The sequence below is a fragment of the Lemur catta genome, chromosome 3 (genome assembly GCF_020740605.2).
Source record: "Lemur catta isolate mLemCat1 chromosome 3, mLemCat1.pri, whole genome shotgun sequence".
Taxonomy (NCBI): Eukaryota; Metazoa; Chordata; class Mammalia; order Primates; family Lemuridae; genus Lemur; species Lemur catta.
Genome location: NC_059130.1, coordinates 68601822 through 68629174, shown reverse-complemented (window position 1 = coordinate 68629174; position 27353 = coordinate 68601822). Strand labels below are relative to the sequence as shown.

Sequence of the window (27353 nt, the reverse complement as noted above, 5' to 3'; positions counted from 1 at the left end):
AAGATCCCCAGCAGATGCTTGAAACTGTGGCTAGTACTGAACCCTATATTTTCTGTGCTTTTTCAAACTAGTAACAAAGACAGCTACTACGTGACTAAGGAGTGGGTGGTGTGTACAGCATGGATACACTCGACAAAGTGATAATTCACATCCTGGGCAGGACAGTGGGAAGGCATGAGATTTCATCAGGCTACTCACAATGACATGCAATTTAAAACTTACAAATTGTTTATTACTGGAATTTTCCATTTAATATTTTTGGACTACAGTTGACCACAGGTTATTGAAAACACAGAAACTGAAACTTTAGATAAGGGGGGACTATAGTGCATATATATTTGATATATATAGAGAGAGACAGGCAGAGACAGACAGAGAGAGACAGAAAGAGGCAGAGAGAAAGAGAACAAGCAAGCCTAAACGCAGCCCTAAAGTAAAGCTGCCTTTTTAAAAAATACATGCCCTGTTACCTGCAACAAAGGTTTACAATCTGTACGTTTTATGAGCAGCTGATCCTTAACTTATTCCAAGACCAGAGCAAGGACTCATATTATAGAATCGAGTATATGTCATTAGCAACAATTTTATTTAGCTCTTTGCACTGCCTTAATTACATGGAGATGGTATTGGTGACCTCTTCCTGTCTCTTTTCTCCTTAACAACCCATTGCAGGAAAGTTCCATGCTGTCAAATGGTAAGAAAAGTTTAATTTTGTCCACAAAAAAGACTGAAAAGCAGTTACAAAGCTTAGAAGCCAAGGTGCCACATGAGGGTTGCAGACATATGAACAACTGCGGAAACCATTATTTCGCTGGGTTTATGTAAAAAGACAACCCAAGAGCTTCAGTAAAGCACATAGAAAACCAGCCCCAGATAATGCTTTGAAACCATCTTTTAAATGAACTGTCTTGGTGTCCTATAGTTCATCAAAGGTTTCCTGTCTCCAAAAGGTCAACATTGTATACCTTACCCTTTCTAAATCTCAGAATATCTTTTCAGCTCCTTATTTCAGAAAGGTGAGCAGGTGTCTCTCAGTCCTAATAATCATGATTCCACAGTTCACAGATTCTTAAGATAAATCATTAGAGTGATATCGTATATAGTCTTTTGTCTGTTTTTGAGGCTCAAGTTTTAAAAAAAGTCAATCGTTTTGAAATAGCTGGGAGTGCTAAAATCCTAATTAAACGAAGTAGGGTCAAAAAGTTGGGGTAACATGGACCTCAACTTCCCTAATGACTGATAAATTATCTTATTCTTTTAATTCAGGCTTTGTAACTTCTTTACTATCTAGGTCCTAATAACAATGCTTAGCCAGTTCTGGCACCACCTAATTTTAATTCCACTCTCTTGGGCTCCTACTAAATGAACACGTGTGCATGATGCCCCTCAAGCCTTGCTGAAAGGTCCAGTGGGTCCAGTTGGGGTGAAACCTTTGTACACACCAGTTGTCTCTCCTTTTCCTATTTGGGAATAAATGCAGGTCCCTGGTTAGACGCCATTTATAAAGCAACTCCTTCGACAGCTACCATCATAGGACTGGCCTTGCTAACACAGATGGATAATAGCCAGCAGGGTCCACCAGGGCTCAGTTATTTCTTTGTCAGACAACGCCCACAGTTTTTTAACTGAAACTTTAGATTAACAAATTGGGAGCAATAAATTGCACTAGAGTAAATTAAAAACAGATTTGGTAAAATGGTCAATACAAACATTCCCAAGTATGTATATGTCACCCTCTTTCTGACCATGAAGACTCCATTGGCAGGGAGATGGTCAGAGTGGGCCACTGTCTCAACCACACCATTGTCTGTCTGATCCTTTCTGCTGCAGTCCTGCTCCTGTGTGCGTGGTGCGAGCTCGTAGCCTCTCTTTGCATTTACTCATTAATAAGAGCTTTACTGACCCAGATGCAAACTTAGGTTAGTAGAGCTTTTCCAATGTTTCTGCCTTTGGCTGCTGCATTCACTGCCACTCCCCCCCCCCCGCCCCCCACTTTTCTTTCCCTTGCACTTGGCATAACCATAGGCCAGATCAGGTCACCTTGTTCTGGGCTGGGTGACTGTGCTGCACCTTGAACACTCTATTCCTTTTGTGTGTTACTCTCTGCGTCTGTTGTCAAAGCTGGACTTCCTGGTCACACTGCCCCAGCCCTGTGATCCTCCCCTGCTCCCTGTCCATCAACAACTCCGCTGGTCACAGTGACCACCATGCCATTGTGACCGTATTACTCACAGGACACATTGTTCACACCAAGCACCACAACTCCCTGGCCAGACCAGTCTAACATGTTTGCTTCTTTACATGATGGACAAGACTGTTTACCCATCCCCTGGTCACTGGGTGGGGAAAGACCTACTTTCTGGCTCAGTGGACTGGGGAAAACATTCCCCCAGGAAGCAAAGCAACCCTGTCTCTACGCTGGTTCCTGTTTCGCCCACTTCAATGCAAACCCCAATCCCTTCAGGGCCTGCGGATTAGAGGAGCTGCAGCTGAGCCACGGAGGGTGTGACCTACCCTGCTGCCACTTTTCAGCACTTAACCCTCAAACCCTTGCCTCCCACCATGTAGAATATATAAACAGGGTCTGTAGTATTAAGTCAGTGATTCCTATCAATCCCTCCATCTGGCCCCAAAGAGAGAAAGCCTGCCCCATAAAGACCCCAACTAAAATGAGAGGCACCATAATAGTCATTAATCATAAACATTTATTAAATACTATTTTAGGTCATTCTGTAAGGCACTGGGGATGTAGAAATGGCACAGACATTGCACTCATGGGGCTCACAATCTAGTGGGGAAATACACATGTACATACTATGTGTGTGTATATATACTTTATTTCTTCCTTAACCGTAAGATTATTCACTCACAATTACTGAATGTCTCCACGTCAGACATGGTGCCCTTAGCTGGGGAAGGAGTATGATATCCATATCCCATTCTGCAGATTACAAAGCACTTCCACATACATAGTCTCACTTTATTTCTTTTAGGCCTTTGGAATATGAACAATATCTAACTATCACAGCTCTTCCATCCTCCTGAAATGGAAAAGCTCCAAAACAAGATTATTGCTTAATGTAAATCAGTCCTAGGAAAACCTAATTAAGGCCACATTTCTTCATGCATCACACGGATAGATCATTTCTTCTGTCCTGAAGCACCTTTAACCCCAACCTCCTTGCCCTATACTGCCCGTTCCACACTGCCGACCCCTGGGGAGGGAAAGGGATACAGCAGTTACAACTCCAGCTCCAGTTCCATCCTGGCGCCAACATTACCGGCTCCATAACTGAGAGCAAGTGACTTAACTTCCCTCTGCCTCAATTGTTCTACCTTCCACAAAACACTAGGACATGAACACAGTTCAGCCAAGTTCTTTGCCAATTTATAACAAGGATTGTCTATTCTCTAGTTTCAAATAACATGTTCCTCGTTTTCATTTGAGACCTCATCAGAATGACCTTTATCATCCATATTCTTTTCAACATTCTATACATGATTGTTCACATATTCTTTAAGAAGAGGAGGGTCTTTCTCTCCAGCTTCCCTCTCTTTTTCTGATCACTCACCAGAATCACCTTTAAAAATTCCTTCATGGCAATCTAGGCTTTTTTTTTTAGCATGAACTCTTTCAGACTTTACCCATTACCCAGTTCCAAAGCCACTTGCACATTTTTCGGTATTTGTTAAAGCAGCACCCCACCCTCAATACCAATTTCTGTCTTAGTCTGTTTGAGCTGCTATGACAGAATACCATAGCCTGGGTGGCTTATACAACAAACACTATTTCTCACATGTGTGGAAGCTAGAAGTTCAAAATCAGGGTTTTGTTCTTGGTGAAAGTCCTCTTCCTGGTTTACAAATGGCTATCTTCTCATTGTGTCCTCACATGGCAGAGAACAGAGAGACAGACAGGCTCTTTCACATCTCTTTTTATAAGGGCACTAATCTCTCATGACCTATTTACCTCCCAAAGGCCCCATCTCTAAATACCAACACAATGGGGATCGCGGTTTCAAACATGAATTTTAGAAAGATACAAACATGCAGTCCATAAGAAAGAGTATAATCATCCCATTTTGTGGATAAGGAAAACAAGTCTTAGTTTAAGTCACTTGCCAAGAATCATATAACCTAAAATTTATTTCTGATAATATACAACAAATCAGAGTGAACATCACTAATCAAATCTTGCTGAGGTGGGAACTGGAGGATGCCAAGTATAATAATAGAAAAATTTGAATCATGAAATATTCACCAAGAGATGTAATTCCACCAATTCTCCAGAAAAGAGATAGGGGGCCGAGCGCGGTGGCTCATGCCTATAATCCTAGCACTCTGGGAGGCTGAGGCAGGTGGATCGCTCGAGGTCAGGAGTTCGAGACCAGCCTGAGCAAGAGTGAGACCCTGTCTCTACTAAAAATAGAGAGAGATTATCTGGCCAACTAAAAAAATAATATATATATATGTATATATATATAGAAAAAAAATTAGCCAGACATGGTGGCACATGCCTGTAATCCCAGCTACTCGGGAGGCTGAGGCAGAAGGATTGCTTGAACCCAGGAGTTTGAGGTTGCTGTGAGCTAGGCTGATGCCACAGCACTCACTCTAGCCTGAGCAACAGAGTGAGACTCTGTCTCAAAAAAAAAACAAAAAGAGATAGGAAAATTTTAAATGAAAATTCCTATAGGCTTAAATTAACAAATATATAATTTTCCTTTATAATTAGCCAAATCACTAGCATAAAAACAATGTTCAAAATCTTTAAATCAGTTGACCTCTTAAATATATATTTCTGCAATATGCTTTACACTACAAATTTCCCTAGCAAACTTATTCAAAGAAAAATAAAAAATAATTTTCCTACAACCAGGTTAGTTTTATGTAACCCAAATTGTGATTTAGCCCATCTGAATTAATGAAGTCAACATTAGTTTCTTATTGCTGGTGTAACAAATTAGCACATACTAGTAGCTTAAAACAACACAAATTTATTACCTTACAGTTCTGGAAGTCAGAATTCCAAAACGAGTCTCACTGGTCTAAAACCAAGGCAGCATTCACCCTGTAGGCTCTAAAGGAGAATCCATTTTTTGCCTTTTCAATCTTCTAAAAGCTGCCCACATTCCTTGGGTCTTGGCACCCTTTTACTGCCAAATCCAGCAACGGCTGATCAAGTCTTTCTCACAGTGCCATGTCTCTGGTTCTGGCTCTTCTGCCTCCCTCTCCTCCATTTAGGGACTCTTGTGATTACATGGGGCCAACCCAGATTCATCCAGGATAATCTCCTTATCTTAAGATCAGCTGATTAGCAACCTTAATTCTATCTGCAACTCTTCTATGTAAAGGAGCATATTCCCATGTTCTGAGGACTAAGGCTTGGACATCTTTGGAGGCCATTCTTCTGCCTACTGTGAGGTTTCTCCCATATGCCAGATGCCAGGGAGCAGAAACACTGGACGCTGAATGTGACAGTGATCTGGCTGTGTCTTAGTCTGTTTCACACTGCTATAACAGAATAATACAGACTGGGTAATTCATAAAAACAGAAGTTTATTTCTCACAGTTCTGAAGACTGAGAAGTCCAAGATCAAGGTGCCATCATCTGTTGAGGGCCTTCTTGCTGCATTATTGTAGGATCCCCCAGTTCCCCTGCTTTCTTTCTGTGTCCTCACTGAAAATCACAGAGTACCTTGACTGCTTTGTGACCCAGCCAGCTGCAAGATTTCCCAGCAGGCTTGAACCCAAACTGGGACCTTGAACAGTCCAAGGCACAGATAAGAAACTGGCCCCAGTTCTGAGCCAAATTTCCTAAACCTTCATATAGACTCCATATCCTGATCCTCTCACTGTGGACATACCCAGGTAGCACATTCTTTTTCTCTCCTGCCCACTGAGAGGATAGGCTGCAGCACTCTGTTCCCCTAATACATGCTTTGGACTGATCACTCTGGCGTTTGGTGCTTCTTTCTCTGGAATCCCAACCAGCCCTATCTCTGGATGGTTTATGGCACTGTCTTGTGGGAATTCTCCTTGCTGCCACTTTTGGGTGACTCCAGCCACAGGTTCAGTGGGACAAAACAGCCATCACATGTCAGAAGGTAGAAGGACAAGAGCGCAAGAGAGAGAGCCCACTCCCACAAGCCCTTGACTTGGGGTCCAATTCTGATTCTACCCCTTACAAGATACATGACCCTGGAGAATTCAGTCTTCTTTCCCTAACAATTATCACCATGAAGTAAAATGCTGGGACTACTTCCTAAAGTGGGTGATCTAAATTTACTAGCCTGGAAATATATTTACTTGAAGCTACCACATAATTGGATTACAGAAACTCACATGTGAAAATAACCATGTAGGATCTGGCCAACTCCCTCATTTTACATTTGGGAAACTGAGGTTCTAAAATCTGGCCTTGTTCATCAATAAACCCAAATCAAGGGCTTCAAAAAGAAGATGCCAGAATGTCACAGGAGTTCCCCTAGAATTGCACCCACCCCTTTCCTCGGGTCTTTATGTCACTGCTTTCCACTGGAATTTCTTACATCCATGTTTAACCACTCCCTTTAGATGCATATAATATTCTTTCCCATATTTCTCCTACAAGGTATAGTATAGAGCCAGGCACATGGTAAACTGTCACAAATTCAGCCAATATTTGTTGCATGAATGAATAAATCAGTTAATGGAAACAAAACATATTGGCCCAATTCCTTGCTACATATCATTTTTAAAAATCCACGTGTGAGGACCATAACCTTTCTTATCTTCCGCTTCAGGACAATAGCTGGAAGCAGTCTATGACAAAAGAGGTTCAAAAGCATGCTTTATGTATTTTGGCTTTTTTTAAATGCAGAATGTTCCATGTGGATGATCCTACTAACAATGTTAGTTTGGGGCTTTTGGTTTTTATTTTTGTTTTTGTTTTTATGGCCAAATGGTGCCTTTGCAGTGTGCTACAAATTGCATTACAGAAAAAAAGTTCCCAGAGAGGCAGCAAAATATTCTTTTGAGGAAATTTGGAGAAAGACAAACAGAGAAAAACAATTGACATGAGGGTCAATTATTTTCCATTCCTTTATAAGAAAACTCTTTGCCAACTAAAATTAGACCATGAGTCTCTGCAGCCTGCCACTTTATAGGGGGTGATTGAACTGGTATCACATAAATGATTTTATATTACATTCTTCATTCTTTTTTATTTGCATCAAAACCTGCCAGATCTCAGCAATTATGCTAAATATTGATTTACAATGTCTCTCAGCTTATTCTAACAAGGCAACCAGATGAGAACCATAATATTATTTTATTTATAGCCTTAATATGATGGTTTGAAGTGACTAGTAAAAACAAGACTGGTCTCCAACTGTGCTGACTGCTGGCAAGACGGTTTTGCAGTGTTCACAGAGGAAGCAGCAGGAAAGCGGGACATGGGAGGTTCAGTAGGCCTGGGACCCACTAAGTTTGATCAGTTGCCTGTGAGACATGGTGCATGCTTCCAAGCTTTGCTCTTTAGAATGTTATATCTCTGAACAGAAAATAAAAATGTGGCCACTTAAAAAAATATGTGTTGATGGGAAAATAGTATCTAAATTAAGAGAGATAAATGAGGCTGCTCAGAGGAAAGGTGAGCAGAAGAGAAAGTTCTAGAGACCAATCATTTTCATCACCAGCATTTTTAAATCAATTACTTAAATGTTTGTAGTGTATAGAATATACACTCTATATAACATGCACTACGTATTTTAATTCTCACAATTCTGCGAAGTACTATTATCCTCTCTCTTCATAGATGAGTAAACTGAACTGTAGATTGGTTAGATAACTGGTTCATAACTAGTTTAAAGGAAGATCCAGGATCAAACCAGGACTGTTCTTCTGTAACCACAAAACTGAATTGTGTTTTATGAGGTACAGTGAAAAGTCCTGCAGAGTTCAGCCTGGAAGAAGAAAAATGTAGAAGGGGTCAGATAAGCAAATGGTTGACCTGTGCACAATGGCAAGAGGGCAGGATTATATTATAAAAAACAAAGAGTGAAAATAAAGGAGGATGTTTTGGTCTGATAAAAGGAAAGCTGCTTAAAAGTCAAAGGCGTGACCCATAAGACGGGGTGCCCCATGCTCCTAAGACTGGTTTCATGACAACAATAGAGAAGTTTTTAAGCCTGAAAATGGCATGACCAGATTATTCTAAATCTTTTTAAAGCCAAAATCCTCCCTCTGTGTCTTGAGGAGGCAGATCAAGTCAATACCCTCCTGGAGTCCTACCTTACAGTAGATGAGTTTGACGTCTCAAGTGAGATTTTCTGAGTTTGAATCCTAACTAGATTATTTAGTTGATTAGTGACCAGGGGCAAACTACTTAACTTCAGTGAATGTTGGAAGTTATTACTGAGTATATGCCCCTTCTCCCATCACCAATTTATAACCAAACTGAAATAATACTCTACAGGTAAAACTAACTACTCCTTAAAGACTTCCACCATGAATAACTTCTCCCCATATTTAATTCCCCACTTTGGGGAGAAAACTCCTCCTTGGAAGAGTTTACAAATAAAATCTATTTCTCACTATTCGTCCCTCAAAGAATGGTTAGTTGATCATCATTCTTTTAGTAAAAGGCTCACATAAATCCATGCACTATCTTCTTGGGGTTAGAAAACCAAGTTCCTTATTATCTTTTCTCTAGATTATAAACTCCATGAGGGTATTAACTTAATCCTATTCACTAGTACCTAGTATCTCATGTACACAGAACAATGCCTAGAATAGATTTTTGAACGTACAAATAAATATTCCTTTTGTAGACCTTCAAATTCTTTTCTAGTTGTCAATATCCATTTTCAGCTCAAAAGTTGGAAAACAGCAGTATTTTAGAAAGAATACAAAAAACTCTCCATGTTATTCTACTTATATATTCTGATATCCAGAGCTGGCTTAAGTGAAATTAATAAGTAGGTGAAGATTGCTTTGCCCATTCCCAACCTTCTTTTCCTGTGTCCTTTCTCACTCCTAAATGACAATCCTCCTGAACATAGTAACCATCTGGCATTGTCAGTTTCTTCCTCCTCCTTCTCCTCTTCCTCTTCTGCTCCTTCCCCTGCTTCCTTGTTCTCCTTTTCCATCTTAGCTACTCTCAGGAAAGCAATTCTCAGAATTGTTCAGAACACATGCTGAAAGGCAGTTTGGGGGTACAAGATGGTTATTAGAGATCAACACCTGTGACCGGAAAAGGGCAGAAGCAGGTTGAGCAGATGGAGAAGTCAAGCTGCACACAGACCACAGAAAGCCTTGGCCAACCTACCGGGGAACTCAGGAGCAAGCATTGCTCCTCTTCGTTGCCCAGCATCAGTCTGAATGGCAAGGCCTTTATACTTGTCCATGTTCAGTCATCAATGAGGACTGCCCAGGAAGGATGTGACCTTGAACTAGGGTGTACTCTTGAGCTGAGGCAGACCCTGAAGATTCTAACTCCTGGAGCATCAACAGATGACATCTCCACAGATGGGCAGCAAGCTCTTCCATGGAGGGGACTCTGGATGGCACATCTCAGGGTCAATCACAGCAATGCATCCCCTATTACAGGGATATTTGTATGTTGACAGGATTGAAGCCTTAAGTCCAGGGCACAAGCTCTGATTATAAAATATTAAGAATCAGAAATGATGCCAGAGAGGTATTCTGGGAGCAGGAAATGCTTTCTGAAATCCAACATATAGATAATCATCTTCTCTATTTCTTAAAGATCCTGTTTGTTTTAACCACACTAGTCTAAGTTTTGGTAATAAAGTAGTACAAAACATTGCTAACCTTTGATCTCATAGCTGATTTACATTTGAGAATTCTCTTTTTTCCTTTCTCATAATGCAATCTGAAATTTTCATTGATAACTCTCATTCAATTTACTTCTAAACAAAATCCAAATTTACTAAAAGAATTTTAAACTTTGATTCTATGTGCTTCTGGATGTCCTTAATTCCCAAAACTAGTTTTACCTTCACCTTTTATATTCAGCACTTCTGGTTAAGGATAACCATGGAAGGAAACATTAAGCATCCTGGCCATCCTGTCAACGAGCAATCAACAAACACCTAATGGGTACATCCTACCAGCAATTGTGCATTCGGCAAAAAGTGGTGCTGTACAGGCCACGTTTTCTGAATGTGTTATTGGGTATATCATTTGAGGAAAAAAATTAAAATTGTACTAAAGAGCTTCATTCAAACGTCTTTGTCTTCTTTTTTTCACCAAAGTTTAAGTTAGTTTCACAGAGCTGGTTATTTTAAAAAGTCATGCTGTCTCTACCCATTTTTGAGACCATGTTATCACTGTGTTTGTTCACTTAACGCCACCCTCTGGAATCAGAAAGATCTGGTATAAATCTTCTATTGCTACTTCTACTCTGTGAGTTTCAACAAGTTGTTTAATCACTATTAAGCTCAATTTCCTCATCTGTAAAAGGGGGGAAATAATAATGCCTTATGTCATACAGCTTCTGTCCAGGATTAAATATGATAATGTTAGTAAAGAGCTTAGCACAGTGAGTGGCACTGTGAGTTATAGTTTAGCTATAGTGTTATTAGCAATGTTTTATTCTTAAATGAACCACATATACATTTGCCTGTGCTCTGAAAGGTGAAAATATGCCATGCTTCAGTATCACAAAGAAATGCATCATGGAGATATGGGAGCAGGGGGACAATTTAAACATTTCAGGAATGAAATGAAGTCTGAGCCGGTAGAAGGAAATTGAGTAAGTGCCCAGCCATGTCTGGGGGAGGCAAGAGAACTTACATCAGGGTTGTTCTAGGAAGAGGGACTAATGTACACCAAGGCCTAAGGAAGGGAGACCTCCATGGTTCTTTTCCTTACCCTGTCCCCTTGTTAGAACCTACTCTTGCCACAGGTGGCGCTCCCGTCTTCACCCCTGTTGCACACACGTGTGTGTGTGTGTGTGTGTGTTCCAGAGCCCCCACTGGAAGTATGGAGGACCCCCCCCCCATGTTTCAAAGGCCAGAGGATAAAACTGAGAGGAAGGTGGTCAGTCAGCATGTCTGCGACCAGACACAAAGGAGATCAGTGAAGTTATTTCATGCAACAAATTCAGAGTCCTTACTGGGTGCCTGGATTTGTGCTGTCCCAAGGTGACAAAGCTGTATAATCACAGTCGATGCCCTCAAGGAACTGACAGTCAAACAAAGGAAATAATGGCAGTACAGTCTGATGTGCTACAATCATAACAGCTACCATTTATTGTGCTCTGCATGCATGATCTCATTTAATCATCAAAGCATCCTCTATATCAGGTTATTATCCCATTTTACAAAGAAGTGAACTATGCCCACACAAGAAGGGTATCCAAGAAGAACTGAAATCTAAACTGGCTCCCAAACAACAAACCAGGTGTTGAGGGGAGGAGTAAAATTTGTGTGGATGATGATGGGGGTGGAGGTCCATCTGGACTCATTCTTAGGAGCAGGAACATCACGCACAAAGTCCCAGAGGGTAAGATCACAAGTTCTTGGCACCCAGGTAGGAACTTCCTCTTTTACCATAAAATTCATATAATAAAAGGGAGTTGAGTTTTATAGTATTATTAAATTGTCAATTTAGGCAGTTACATATTCTATGTCAAATGTACTGTAGTAGGCTCTCTTGGCTTAAAAATCTGATCACTTTATTTACATTTGATATTGGAATACAGTCTCTTATAGATACAAATATCCCATTCAAACTTTTTAAACCACTGTCCCCTAATTATAAGAAGGCTGAATATCTGTGTGTGTGCGCACATGCACAGGCATAGAGCAATACATTTAATATACACACACACACACACACACACACACACACTTCTACATGTATATATAATTTTCAGTTCCTCTCTAGTCTTTGTGTATTTCCACAAATGCTTTCAGTGAGTCCCACTAGTTTTCTATAAGGCAAGTTATAGGATCTGCCCATCTGAATAAAACTTGGCAAATTAAAAAAAAAAATCCCTCACATGTTTTTTCAGTATAAATCAAAATCAATATTACGGTTTCAATGTCCAATAGGAAAAAATGTTCAAGAATGATCCCACAGAGTGATACACTGGGACAAAGAAAAAAAGAAGAAAAATAAAATAAAGGAAAGGGGAACAAAGAAAGAAAAACAAAAACAACAAGCTTCCAAAGAGGACACCAACAACAAAATTACTGTGTGTGCTGAGAAGGGAAACATAATCAACCATTTTTAAAACCTTCCCCTAAAAGGTAATTCGTATGTGCCATATTGAGGTTTAAAATGGTAATGACATCTGGTCAAAGGTTAAAGAGCTTGACTAAATTTTAAATGCTCAACCATTTAAAAAAATACCCACATGATTTTCACCAGTCTTTCTACCATTTGTCAATGTCAAAGTAATGATGCAGCTTCACGAGTTTGCCTTGGATTCTCAAATATAACAAGAGTGAGTATGCTGGATAAGAACAAATGTTCTGGATCATAGTTTCCATTTTTACTAAAATTCTCAGTTGTCCAGAGCATGGTTTCTTTAAAGGGGCAACCTCATTATGGGGGTCATGAATTGGTAGGTCAAGTTAATTTTCTTTCTAAAAATTCATGAATCTAAGAACAGGTTGTCGTTTAAAAGACATTAGTTTAATTGAACAAGAAAGTGACTTATGGACTGGAAACATCTTCCCCATCCTCCTTCCCAATTGGTTTGGGACATCTCTGCTTATATTTGAGCTGCATATTTTATTTATTTTTGGTTGAGTTACCTTAAGAGTTAAGTCATAAAGACGAAACACGCAATAGCTGCCATTCATTGAGTTCATATTATGTGCCAATATTCCTGCAAGGGAGGTATTTATGAGCCCCATATTTTGAAAGAGGAGATGAGGCACAGAGAAATTAACTTTCTTAAGGTCACATAAGGCATCACTGGGACTCAAACTGACATCTTTTCTGACTCCAAAAATAATCCTCTTTCTGCTATTGCATCTTTATCTCGTTTTTTTATGGAACATTGATTTTCTCTTTGGAGTATCAGTCCTTTTACTTTAGCGGGAGAGAAAAAAATAAGAAAGATGAGTTTCAGAGAGTTCAAACCCTTGTTCATGCCTCCTTTGAAATGTTCCAGCCTCCTATCCACATTCCTGACTATACTCTCTGAATTTCTTTAGGCCCTGTCTCCCACCCCCCCTGCCTGAGTGAGCTCTCCTGCTCCCTGCCACAGTGTTCTCGAATTTGATTCCTGTTCCATGTTGTTGCATTTGACCCTGAAACTTCAGACCTTCCATTTATTTTCCTGAGCCAACCTCCTCACTGAAGCCTGAAACTTCAATATCCTTCTTCACACACTGTAGCCCGAAGCCACGGTCACCAACTCCCTAAGTTTTTGTTCTGGAAGACTGCAGCCCGAGTCAAAGCTACAGGCCCCACTTTGACTGAAAGGAAAGAAGAACTGTAGGAAAGAAGAATTCAACAGTGATAATCTTATGCAAATCCCTATGAATTGTGGTGAAATGGTCATTTGCTGCAGTTACGGAGAGAGATTCCCAACTATTAATTCCAGGAAAAAAGAAAATATTCAAACCCATTTTTATAAATGTTTAGATGATCAGAAATAAATCTGAAATTACTTTCTGACTTAAAGTGGAAGGCAAATATCGTTTCATTAAAAAAGAAAAACCCTAGTGTAGACAATTAGTGTTCTATTCAAGGTTCCAAAAACTGAGCAAGACACAGTAAGTAGAGCCTATAAACAAAAACAAATTAAAGGTCTTAACTTCTCCATACAGGCCAGCTTTCACTTGGTTTTATAGCATCCTTGTCTGCCCCTAAGAATGTGTCACCTAAATAAACAAGCAATGCTGCTGTCTTCTCTCACTTTTTCAAAGTCATAATGGGCTACTGCAGTGATGACTGAAGTTATACCATGTTTTGAAAGGATGCTTTTGACTATTTTAAAATGTTTCAAAATATATCATTTTATGTCTCTCCCCTTCGTCTCCAAAATTTCTCTCGCCAGGATATCTTCTCCAACTAACCCAATTCTACATCTAGTCTCAGGACTTAGGTATGGAAGTTCTACAAAAATCTGTGCCTACTTACGTATCATTAGTGCATAAGTTGCGAGGCACCAAGCAAGCATGTTAACACCTACTACGTGCCAGGCCCTGTGCTAAATGTACTAGAGTATCTCATTTAATCCTAACAACAGCTCCGAAGCAGATAGATTTGAATAAAATTATTCAAATCTATTCAGAGACATTGAAAAATTTGCTTAGGGTCACACAGCAGCTATGTGGCAAATCTGACAATCTAAAACTCAGACAATAAAAGTCCAGGGCCAGACAGCCAATCATTAAAGCACTGTAGTGGATTCTGCTGACTGGCTACGAGAAGCCATTCCCAAATCTTTGCCCATCTCCCACGGAGAAGTTAGAAAAGTCAAATACAATCTTTCCCACTCTCCCTTGTAGCCAGGCTTTCCTTTCGGTTTGGGGTGGTTTTATAAGGATATAATGCTGACATCGAGGGTAATCATCTTGCTACCATAGAACAAGACAAAAAAAATTGCAGAGATAAAACCCCAAGTCCAGATATGACTAAAAAATTTAATCACCTACCTGTACACTACTTGCAAAATAAATAATAAATGTTGTCATGGTTTAAGCCACTATTTGTTTGAGTTTCTGTTACTTGCAGCTGACCAAATTCCTAACTGATACAATAGCCATGCTCCCTAAGGACAGCGAAGCTCAGTGCATGCTGATGACTTCTGATACCTATTTTAAAAACTCACTATTCAGGTTTTTTTCCACAACTCAAGTGAATTTTTATTAAATTAATTTCTGGAACATAGTAATTGTTTAATATGGTAGCTTAGTAACTAGCACATAGTAGATAGTAAATATTAATTGAATGAATGAGCAAATATTCCCTTGGGACTTACAATAAATGGTCACTAAGGTAGGAGACGTATGTCAACAATTATTGTGCTAAGTTCAGGGCATAATTCTGGGATACAATGAAGAACCCAAAGATGTAGAGGTGTGGTCTCCACCCTAAGGAGTTTGCAATTTATATGGGAGATATAAAGACAATTCATATGCTATGAGGGAAGTGTCTACATGGTACTTCTTGGTATAACTTTAAAATAGTATAGTTAGAAACAGTTTTTCAAATAGTATAGCTTTATCAGTATAACTTTAAAAATAGGAATAATCAACAGGAATAATCCACAGGAACATGGAATAGAAAAAAATGATAAAAATTCTAACTATATTTATGGATGGTAGGATTTCAAGCAATTTTGATTTTCCTCTTTGTACTTTTCTGCTCAAAGTAGAAAATTTTCGAAATACAGATAAATACAAAGAAGGAAATAAAAAGCCACTTGTATCTCTAGTACCGGGGGATTTGAGGTTTCTTTTAAGTCTATTATTCTAATTTACAGCAGATTATTTTTATTTGAATCTAAACAACAGGAACAATATTATTTTATATATCTTGGAGCAAGCTATGAAGAGAAACAACTTCTTTATATGACAGCCAAATAACATTCACAAATATAAAATATTGCAATCCATGGCATACAGAGAATGCCAAATTAACTGCCACTATAAAACACTATGATTCAATTCAATTTAAAATCCTTAGTTTTTAATGCTGTTTCATAACTACTATGTGCAATTTATATTGTCTGTTTAGTTCCCTGCTGTTTCTTTCCTTGCTTCAATATTTTGCCCTACGAATTTTCATTAATTTATAAATGTTTATGACTATTATAGAAAAATAATAACAGTTGCAGAAAAATGGATCACCAGCTTAAAATGTTCAATTTTCTATCCCAAGCAGCATCAGACCTGACAGGTAGGGAGTAATTTGATAACTAATCAAACTTAACAGTTCAACACTTACCTGTAGAGATTGTTGACTTATTATCTTAATTATTTCTCCTCACGGGGCCTTTACTCATGCTTTCTGTTAGCTTTGACTTTTATCTCCCTTTTGAACTTTTGGCTCCAAATTTCCATTCCCATATTATGGACTTTGTGTTCATTTGTTGAAATCCTGACTCCCCACGTGATACTACTAGGAGGTGGGGCCTTTGGGAGGTGATTAGCTGAGGCTGGAACTTTCATGCATGAGATTAGCACCATATAAAAAAGAGACCTCGGAGAGCTCTTTCATCCCTTCTGCCATGTGAGAACACAGCAAGAAGACGGCCATCTGTGATCCAGGAAGCAGGCCCTCACCAGACACTGAATCTGCTAGCGCCTTGATCTTGGAATTCCCAACTTCCAGAACCGTGAGAAGTAAATTTCTGTTGCTTATAAGCCACCCAGTCTATGGTATTCTGTTAACACAGCCCAAATGGATTAAGACACCCATGACTCCCATATGTGATAAATAAACAAATAAATCATCTATTTTCTGTGCCTCTGCACTTCTTTTAAAGACCCCCTTCAGCCTTTGCAGGGCCAAGTAACGAGGCACCTGCATCAGCCGTCACAAACACGTGGTATTAATTCACTAGCGCTGCTGTAACAAAGTATCACAGACCAGGCAGCTTAAACAACAGTAATCTGTTTTCTCATAGTTCTGCAGGCTAGAAATCTGAGCTCAGGGTGTCAGCAGCGTTGGTTTCTTCTGAAGGCCACCAGGGAAGGAACAGTTCCAGGCCTCTCTCCTTGGCTTGCAAATGGTCATCTTCTCCCTGTGTCTTCACATGGTTTTCTCTCTGCGTGAGCACGTCTTTGTCCTAATCTCCTCTTCTTAAAAAGACACCAGTTACATTGGATTAGGGCCCACCCCATTGACCTGATTTAACCTTAATTACCTCATTAAAGACCCTGCCTCTAAATACAGTCACATTCTGAAGTACTGAGGGTTAGGACCTCAACATATCAATGGAAAGAAACGGTACAATTCAGCCTGTAACACTGGAATATGCAGAAAGGTAACCAATTTAAGTAGGTAACATGGATTTAGAAAGAAGAAATAAGGAACAACTAGAAACTCAAAATGCTATACCTTGATTCTGAATTATCTGTGCTGGCGAACAGAAAAAGATACTTGATGACCGTGAAGAAATGGCACAGGTACCTTCTGGATTTCAGCCCATGCATGTAGGTAGCTGGGATGAAAGAGGAGAGGATAATGAAGCTCTCCAACGACAGTCCCCAAAGCATGGGGAAATCATGCTTCCACTTGCAGAAGAAACTGCACTTCGCTGTAATCAGCCCATAGACCAAAAAAGAGTCAATCTTACAAAAGAGACAAGGAAACAAGAAGAGTGAGAGTGAGTAGACCCACAGAGAATGGGAAATTCTTAAGGAATCCAGATCTATATCAGATCTATATATCCACACTTTTCAATGTTCTTCACTTTTAAAGTATGCTTCCTATGGTTCACTATAAAAGCAATGATTTCACAACAATTCTCAAAAAACTTTTAATCCTAATACTGACAGAATCTCAGTAAGGCATGATTTTTCAAGCTGCACTATTCAACTTGTCACATCTTTTTCTCTTTTCTCCAGAAAAACATTAATCCACAAAGGCAAGCTCTCAGGTGAATTACTTTAATCCAAGTATATTTCCTGATACAACAATTTGCAGCAATGATGTTGTCAACAAAGGATGTGTTTCTTTACTGGGACTCATGCAAGAAGAGAGTGATTTAGAACTTCTGGTGAGTGAAAGAACCAAATGACTTCTGCTCAGCTGGAACCCAGAGACATAGTCAGTCCTATCTTACATTTGGGTTGACTTTTTAGCCAGCACAAGATGTAAATATAATACATGGTAAAATATATATACATTTTTTCCAAGGAGATATATATATATACACGTATCATTGTTTGAAAATCACTTGCTTAACCCATAAAGCACAATAAACATGATTTTATGTATGATGCACTATTCAGTAATTCTTTGTATACTGAAGTTTGAGAACCATGGAGCTCAGCCAAAGGAAGAAAAATTGAAATGCAATGTCTACACACTCAAATAATTCTCCTTTGTGTGCACTGCACAAGTCTTCTTACTCAGTATCATCAGGACCAGTAGTTGGTCATTTAAACAAAAAATTAAATTAGTGAAATAACTACATATGTATATATACATTTACCTTAAGTTGTTTATTTTAATTTAAAGCATAAATGTGTATCTATTCACTATTTTTTATTACCAAAGATTTTACTTTGAATATTACTCAGCTGATTATCCTCTATCTTTTCTTTTTTTGTATAAATCATATACTTAATATATGATTGGAGATTTCCAGTTTAGGGAAAGATGACAAAGACACTTGCAAGCCAATATGAATGTTAAATCTTAGATTTTTTTCTTTTTTGGAAATATTATCTCCATCTAATTTGACAGTTTTATTGTAAACTGATGGCTATGTAAGGAATCATTCCATAGCATACACTATTCTTAACTATTTGTGTGAGGAAGTAGGTCTTAGAAAGGGAACATCTACTGCCTTCAGTCTGCATATTGTTCCTCTTGGTCTGTACCAATTGAATAACTAAAGATTAAAAAATTATTTCAGTGCTGTCCTCCAGAGGCTGATGTTTTCATTGAAAATTATATTTCTGGACATTTAAAGTCTCAAAAATACACAAACAGTACCTTAAATTCAAATTATTTGGGGCTGATTTTAGAGTTGGGAATTGAGTCAGAGAAGTTTTATTTTCCCATCTCGCTGAAAAACTTTTATGTAGTTACCATAATCAAAATAAGTTGGGGAAGTCTCCACCTCTCCTCCCCATTAGAGATGCTCTGTCTCGGCAGAGACTGAGAAAGGAAGTGGAATGCTACAGTAGACCACCTCTGATAGCACCCTGCTCTCTAAACTGGGATATGCACACACCTGGAGATACCCAAAGACTTTTTTTGAGGGGGGGAAACTTGAGCAAGGATAGTTTTAAGGAATCAATTTCTATTCCTGAAGTTTCCTCTGTATTCTCCTAAAAGTGATCTTCCTGAAAATGTACTACAGTTCATGCTCACTTCCACCTCCCCTTTCTTTTCTTTTTTTTTTTTTCTACAGAAGAAAGCCACATCTCTCAGCTGGTGTCTTTTTGAGTACATTGAACTTAGAAAAACATCTGAGAAACAAAGGGACAATTTCAAGTACTGCGTAGATGTTGATACAACAAATAGATTTCGTGACTGGGCAACAAATCTGATCGCAAGTCAAATATTGTAGTTTCCAATTCATGGCTTTCAATGCAACTGAAGGAAGACCTAATTGAGTTGTCATTTGAAAGATCATCGAAAAGTTTTTCGGTGATAGATCAACTGTGTGATTGTTGGCTTATAACTGTGAAGGAATTGGGAGAATTCAGTGATATTACCATAACAAATCCCTTTCCTTCCCATCTGCTTAAGTGAACAGGGTTATTAAAGGGATGAGAGAAGAAATGGCATCTATATATATAATAAAAAAGGGCAGGAGCTATAAAACCAAATGATCAGAGAGGAAGCCATGACAAACAGCCTGTTCAATTCACCTTGTTTAAGCATAATCAATTTAATCCTTAAAGTTAATTTAATATTTAACAGGAGGGTGAACAGAAACTACCAAATTTGAATTTAAATAGTTAATGACTTCAAACCAGAAATTCTGTGTGTAAGAGAGAATTTGGTTGGGAGAGTGAGGAACAAATGGACTAGAATGCTACCGTAGCCATCCAAAGTACCACACTGTTAACTGAGAAGGCAAAGACAACGAACGCTACTCAAGAGTGCAATGGACACTCCTGTAGTAAATAAAATGATGGGTTTATAGTTTTTGTCACTTTTGGATATACATCCTATCGAAAAATTGACAATCTTAGTATTTTTTACTCTATCTTTGATGAAGAAGGATTGAGTTACCAGGTAGGACTAAGGATGTGTTTATTCTTTCCCACACTTCAGTGTACTCACATCCTTGCATTAAAAAGATGTAAACTAACTTAATGCCTAAACAAACAAAATGCTTCTAAACCTTTGAACAATCTTTCAAAACATATATCTTCTGCGTTTTTTTTTAAATGAACTAAAATGCTTTTCATTCTTCCTTCCTCAAAGGAAATTTACAGACGAGTGTGACTATCTCTACTTAGAGTTAACTGTATCTTTCACATGAGGAGCAACTTCACACGGATTCAGTGATGATCCTTTGAAGGAGCCAGAAGAGCCATATCATTTTATCCTCATGCATGACTGAGAGGTATAAAATCCCCATTCCACCTCTAGGACTAGTGCACAACCCACAAACATCCACAAACAGCAACTCGGGTAAGATTTAGCAAACTAAAGGGACTACCAGTTGAAATTTTCCACTCTAAAACAATTTCATTAGAGATGGCAACACTGGAAATGGCATTTTATAGTTGTAGTTCCACCAAATTACCATGCAGCTTATATTCAAAGTCTCTATTATCTTTGGCAGAAGTTTTTAACACCATTTTTATTTACTCCAAATTGTATCTGAACAAAGGCAGCTCAGGCCCTTTGCAATTTTTATGTCAAGTGCTTCATGCTGTAATTAAGTGAGCAGTAGAACTCCAAGAAAGCACCAAGACAAAGCATCAGGACATCACTTACTGATTGGTGAAATTTTAGGGATTTAAAATTTCTATCTTAGTGTACAACTGCATTTTATTACTGTTTTGTCCTTAAAATGTAGTAAGTACAAACTGCTTCAATAATGATGAAAATGCCTTCTCAGCTTTAATGAAAACTTTTATTTGCTACTGAAACTTTTATTATTTCCAAATGGTAACATAACCAAGAAAAATAATCACTACTTTTATTTGAGGGAAAACTTTTAACAATTTAAATAATTTTGTTCTTGGGTAAATTTTAAGGCAGATTTGTTATATTTATGCTTATTGCTTTCATTTATTTTGATGAAATAAACCAAAAAATATATACATATACAAACTATTACAAAATTATTCTCTAATCACATATTAAAATGCTGTGTAGTTACATACAGCTCTTCACTGTCAGATGTTGGTCTAATCTGAATGAAAATTTCTATGTATTTAGGTTCCTGCACATCTCAGCTGTTGACCATGTAAGGCAACATAAGGTGACAGTGAAAGGCACAGGCTCTGAAGCTGGGCTGCCTGGCTTTGTGTTCCTGCCCTGACCCTTCCTAGCTATGCCACCTTTGGAAATTTAGTCCTCAGTGTCTTTATCTGTGAAAATTAGGGTGACTAAAACCTGCCTCATGGAGTGAGTGGGAGCATTCAATGAGGTATCACAGGTAAAACAGAATAGAGCCTGGCACACGGAAAGCACTTAATAAATGTTTGGTTTTAACATGGTTTTTTTCTGTGAGTACATGCATCTCTAGACTGGATGCACCTTCAGGCAATACCATTCATTCAACAAATATTTGTTGAGTTTTGCTTTATTCTAAACACTTTCTTAGATAAAGGAGGCACAAAGATCAATAAGATATGGTGCCTGCTGTCCAGGAACTTACCATTAAGGTACAAAATATTTTTTGCCATCTTAATACCTTTCTTAACAAGTACCATGAAGCATACTCTTTCATTAAATCATAAATTTTCCTTTTTCCCCGTGTGTTTGGAACTAATGGAGCTTCAGAAAAATTTGACTTCAGTTTCTGAAATCTTAATCATGCACGATTTAATAAGCAGCCACAGGTTTTTCTACATTTTAAAATAGACGATTAAACGGTCTAATCAGATTCTAACTTAGCCAAAAACTTGAAAAACATAGGAAGACAACCATGACTGACACATTCATTTTCTCAAATGCAGACATACTGCAAACAGCAGCTGTAGAAAAATAGTGCTATTTACATCTTAACGTGACCCACAGCTAACTAAAATTGCACAGGAATTCTGCATTAAAACGTTAAAGTACCTAAACTTAATTCAATTTGAAATAAAATAAGAAGCTCCTTGAGGTATAGCTCCATCACTTTCCCAAAAGTTCTGAAACTGACTTCCAATATGGCACCTTACGTGGCTTTAGGTTTTTCAAACATTTTTTTTTATTTCATTACACTTAAAAGAGGTTTCATTAAAAAGTAAAATCTTCAAATTTGAGTATAAATTCCAAGCACAAAGACTAATGTGGTATTTCAGACATCACAAACTCCAAATGATCTTAAATATGTTGTCCTCTGCTAATTTGCTGCTCTTGAAAATGTGCAATAAATGCAATTAAAAAGGAAAGCATCTTCAAATTAGTTGCAAGATCAACTACATTTATCTTCTTACTAGATGTATCATAATAAAAAAACATCTAATATGCATTACATTGTTTAATTCAAAAGAAAATTGGATATTCTCCTTTGCAATAAAAGAACAGAGACCTTTTTTTTTTTTTTTTTTTTGCAGCACCCAATAATGACGGAGCTAACTTTCTAGAATAGATTGAATATTGCCAAATAGGTCTTCTGAGGAGTCCCCCTACCCCAAGCAAGGGAAGAGCACGCTTAAACACAGGCACACAAGTCCTTCCTCTCTCCTTTCCTGTGTCATACCACCTTCCTTGGTCAAAAGACTTTTAAAAGACCCCTATGATCCCTTTGAGATTGGGTAGATAAAAACCCTGAAATAAGCTCCCACCCCCATCCCCAGTGAAACGTCCCTTCAACACTGAATCAACTCACACCTCCTTCATACGTGAGCCTACAGTTATGGTGAGAATTTATCTCTCAGTCTCAAATCTCCAAATGGATGCATATTTTGGTAACCTCTACTTTTTCATTTAAACACATATGTTCCACACAGGATCTTCTTGATCCCAGCTAACGTCCCTGCTTAATCTATGCATTTTTCTCATCCATTTTTTTAATCCTTCCAGGGTGACAATTTCAAAAGGGGCGAACGAACGTCAGGGAAAGAAGCGAGGAAGCGGAGGGAGGAGATACGACGCCTGGGATTTCTGCCATCCTCGCTGCAGCCCAGAATGCGTATTATTTTTTTTCCTCCCCCAGCCCTCCCCCCCTCTCTCCCTCTCGCCCCTTCCCTCCGCAGCAGGAGGGAGGAGGAGGGGCGGCTGGCTGAAGCCGCCACCTGCCGCAGCCTGGAAAAGCTCCAGTTGTCACTTACCCAGCGGGGTGAGAATGGTTCATTTTTGTAGGATCCCTTTTAGACCCCGCGGCAGGTGCAGAGGGTGGGTGCGTGGGGCCCCGCGCGCGCTGGCGCTGCGACAGTCGAGCTCGCGGGGTGGCTCCCTACTGCGGTCGCCGGGGCACCTGGGCTCCCCGCGGCCTCCCCACGGCCTCCCGGTTGCTAGGGGAGGAGGGAGGGCGAGCGCCCGGGGCTGGAGGAGCCAGGCGCTGCTGGAACCCGGCCTGGGGAAGCTGGAAGCAAAGGCAGCTTCCACCCCTTTTTCTGGGCCCCGATACGGGGACACGGGAGGAGACCCAGGCCTGGCCTCTGCTCTGTTGCCCTGGGGTGCAGGTTCCCCAGGTACCAGTCGTCTGAAAACACAAACGCGCGCGCGTGCGCCCCCCCCCCCCCCACACACACACACCACGTTTTGCCTGGCATGCTTCCTGCTAGGCCCTGGGGAAGGAAGGAATGGGTGGTGGCTGCCGGTAATAAGGACTGGGAGCAGCCAACGCCACAGCGTGATGCGGTGGTTTCCAGTCATAAAACAGACCCTAGACTGCAAGTTCAAGGGAAAAAAAGAAATCTCCTTTCTCAATCTGCTATGAGTTTTTAATTTGTTTCTGCATCTGCAAGGCATTGCAATAGACTCATTTCCTCCTTGGAAAATCCCCATCCTTGCTCCCAGCTGAGATCCCCACTTCCCGCAGGCAGGGCCCACAGCGCCGGCTCTCAGCTGGGAGAGATGTGCTTTCTCTGCATAGCATAGGAGAACAGTACTTGTATTGGAGTCCAGTACACAGAATGCAGGGCTTAGATGAAGAAGCCTGAATTTAAATGTGGGTCTTGGTGTGGAGGACGTTTAAGCACTGGGTTAAAATAACCTATTCTTAATCCTGTTCTTGGTCAGATTTTTTGCTTAGGTGACTTAATCTCTGGCCTGGAATTCCTCGCATGTAAGGGAAGGGTTGGACACAGCAGCGGTGACTGAGCTGTCTGTGGATCTCGGTTCAGGCTCAGTCACACTCAGAGGTGGGAAGGGCATCACCTCTTTAATGTCATTCTGCCTTTCCACATACCATAAAGATCCACTGACATGACAGAGTCCAGTCTCCTTAGCCTGATATTCAAGGTCCTTCATCATCCAGCACCAGAATCCTTCATCAGACTCTCTGTGACATTTTCTCCACCTTTACTACCTTAAACCCTAGAAAAACAAAATACTTACATTATCCCTCTAATGGGAACATATGTTTACCTTTTGCTACCTGAAAAACTTCTATTCATCCTTCAACACTTAACTTGAACACTGCCTTCTTTGACATTCTCAAGTGTGCTGATGACTCTGGCCTCTGGGGTCCACTCTGTTGGGCCTGGGCCTCTGGGGGCCTGGACCTGCCTCTGTTTTGTATTCAACCCACTGTGCTGCACTTACTGGTGTATGTGGATGCTTTTTCTACTCAAATGTGAGCTCCTCTATTTCATTTATACGTCTATTTTATTTTTCTATATTCTCAGAAGCAAGCAACAATTTAACAAATGTTTGGAGCATAAATGAAGGAAAAAAGAAAGAGAAATCTCTTCTAAGTGGTAGCATTTTTATTGAGTACATACTAAATGCTCTCCTCAGCTTTTTATTGAGCACTTACTAACTGTTCATTATCTCATTTAATCCTCATCTCCACTTTATGAGATGAATTTCCTTCTCTATTTCATAGCTATCCAAACTAAGTCATAAAGAAGTTATTTATTTTGCCTGATATGGCTCCTAAGTGGAAAAACTATGATTCAAGTCCATATCAGTCTGATGTTATCCCACAAGTGTTTTTAACAATTACAACTTGATTCCTTTTTCCCCCTCCCTTATAAATTCTACAGAAGCCAAATTTCTATACCTTTAGAATTTTCAGACCTGAGAGAACAGAGCCAATTAGAGTGCCAGCTCAATAGCTCAGATCCTGAGACTGAAGGATTCAAGGTTGCTTTGAGGACCAAATGGCTAGAGCTAAACAGGAGCAGAGGTCATCTCTTCTCCCACCCCCATAGGTATATCCCCACTAACTGTGATTCCCACTTGAGGTTGCCCTTAATGCTCATTGTAACTAGATTTTGCCTGGATACAAATGGCAGGTGGGGAGGGACTAGAAAGAGACATAATTTGCCACAGGTGCTGCTAATCCCTAAGGATGATGTAAATAAAGTAATCTTATTACTTTACATATAAAGTACTAGTTATTAAATGTTAATTCATTTTTGAAAATAGAAAATGGTATTCTCTCTCTGGAAAAATAAGAAAGGAAAATAAAACATACTATTTAGATACTCAGGATTCATAGAAGAGATTCCCAGGCACTCTGCAGACAATGAGGTACCCTCAACAGCATGTATTAAACCATAAATGGGGCTTGAGTTCTCCACCCCTGTGAGCCGCACCATTTCACATTCCTTATGAAAACTGCAAGGAAGCTACTAATTTTCACTTCAGAAAATGCTCACTGTGAAAATGTATTGGGAATTTAGCCAGAATGAATTTTTATGTTAATTTCTAGAATGGAGCTAGGGAAAGGGAATAAAGAAAAAAACTAAAACTGTTTTAAGACCAAATAGTCACTGGAGTCATTTTCATTTTGTCACAGGAAAAAAGCTCCCAGATGTCCCCAGTAGTATCATAAATTTATAAAAAGATCTTGTTTTGTAGAAAGACCTATGGAGTGGGAGTTTGGGTCAGGAGACTGAGAGAAGTAGAAGGGGAGGAAAGACAAGGATTACACCTACAGCGCTGCTTAGATTTCCACATTGCGTAACGAATTGCTGCACTGAGGAATCACAAATTTAAACCCCCGGTGACTGTCTTAGTTGTTTTCTGTTGCTGTAACGAATACCACAGACTGAGTAACTTATAAAGGAAAGAAATTTATTTCTTACAGTTCTGGAGGCTGAGAAGTCAAAGGTCCGGGAGCTACATCTGGTGAGGGGCTTCTTGCTGAGTCATAACTTGGCAGAGGGCATCACCTAGAGAGAGGGCAAGAGCATGTCAGCTCAGGTCTCTCTTCCTCTTCTTATAAAGCCACCAGTTTCATTATGGGGGGCCTACCCAGATGACCTTACCTAATCCTAATTACCTCCCAATGGCCACACCTCCAAATATTAGCAACATATGAATATGGGGATTGAGTCTCCAATACATGAAATTCAGACCATAACAGTGACCATGTCCTAGAGCATGGGCGGTCACTCGATGGCTTGAAAACTGAATCTGGCCCATTGCCTGTTGTTGTTCAGCCTGCAAGCTAAGAATGTTGCTACATTTGTAAATGCTTAGAAAAAAATCCAAAGAATAATATTACATAATGCATGAAAATTCTATGAAATCCACATTTCCATGTCCATGAATAAAGTTTTATTGGAACGCAGCCACATCCATTTGTCTATAACCATCTATGGCTCAACAATGGCAGAGTTGAGTAGTTGCAACAGTGACCTTATAGCACATGAAAACTAAAATATTTACTATGTGTCCCTTTACAGAAAAAGTTTGACGATCTGCAGCCTAGGTCATCACCACAATCAGAGGGGTCATTTACTTTCATGGACTTTGAAAACAAGTAAAACATCTTTCACCCTGTATCCCCAGCACCTATCACAGTGCCTCTCACAGAGAGGGTGCTGAATAAATAAGCAAATGAAGAAATGAATGGATAGACTGGAGGAATAAGAATTTTTCTATCTCCTGAAATACAAAGTTCAAATGACCAAGACTTTCTCCCTAGACCTAATTCCAAAGGCATTTCTGAGATCTTCCAAGGCTGCCGCCCCTATCATAGGCCCAGAGTGCCAGGGCCTTGAATCATGATGATTTATTGTGACCCAGGGCTACCTTCTTTTGTCCACACTACATAAAACCCCACTGGGAGGTGGGTAATGTAAGCATTTCATCAAGACATGCTCAATTGTGCAGATGGTTAAGTTTACAAGAGAGCTTCCTAATACCTTATATCTCCTCCAATGGTAGCTTGGTTTGCTCAAAACTGCAGCATTGAACAGCTGGAGAGTGGAGGGCCAATGTACAAGGATTTAACTTTGAACCTTTGAAAAAAAAGAGTGCACTTCCTTAAAATTGCTTTCCAGTGGCTATGGTCTGAATGTCCCCTAAAATTCATGTATTGGAACTTACTGACCAATGTGATTAGGAGGTGATTAAGTCATGAGGGCAGAGCCTCATAAATGTGGTTAGAACCCTTATAAAAGGGCTTG

General features: G+C 39.5%; 1 protein-coding gene across 3 annotated transcripts in view; it reads right to left on the bottom strand.

Moving 5' to 3' along the window:
• The window catches only part of ERICH3 (glutamate rich 3), a 104435-nt gene extending 80970 nt beyond the window's left edge, over positions 1–23465 (bottom strand). For all 3 annotated transcript variants that reach the window (XM_045547735.1, XM_045547737.1, XM_045547736.1), the window contains exon 1: positions 23097–23465. In XM_045547735.1, coding sequence (XP_045403691.1) covers positions 23097–23119 — 23 coding nt within the window. In that variant the 5' untranslated portion in view covers positions 23120–23465. The remainder of the gene's footprint in view (positions 1–23096) is intronic.
• Positions 23466–27353: the final 3888 nt, after the last annotated feature.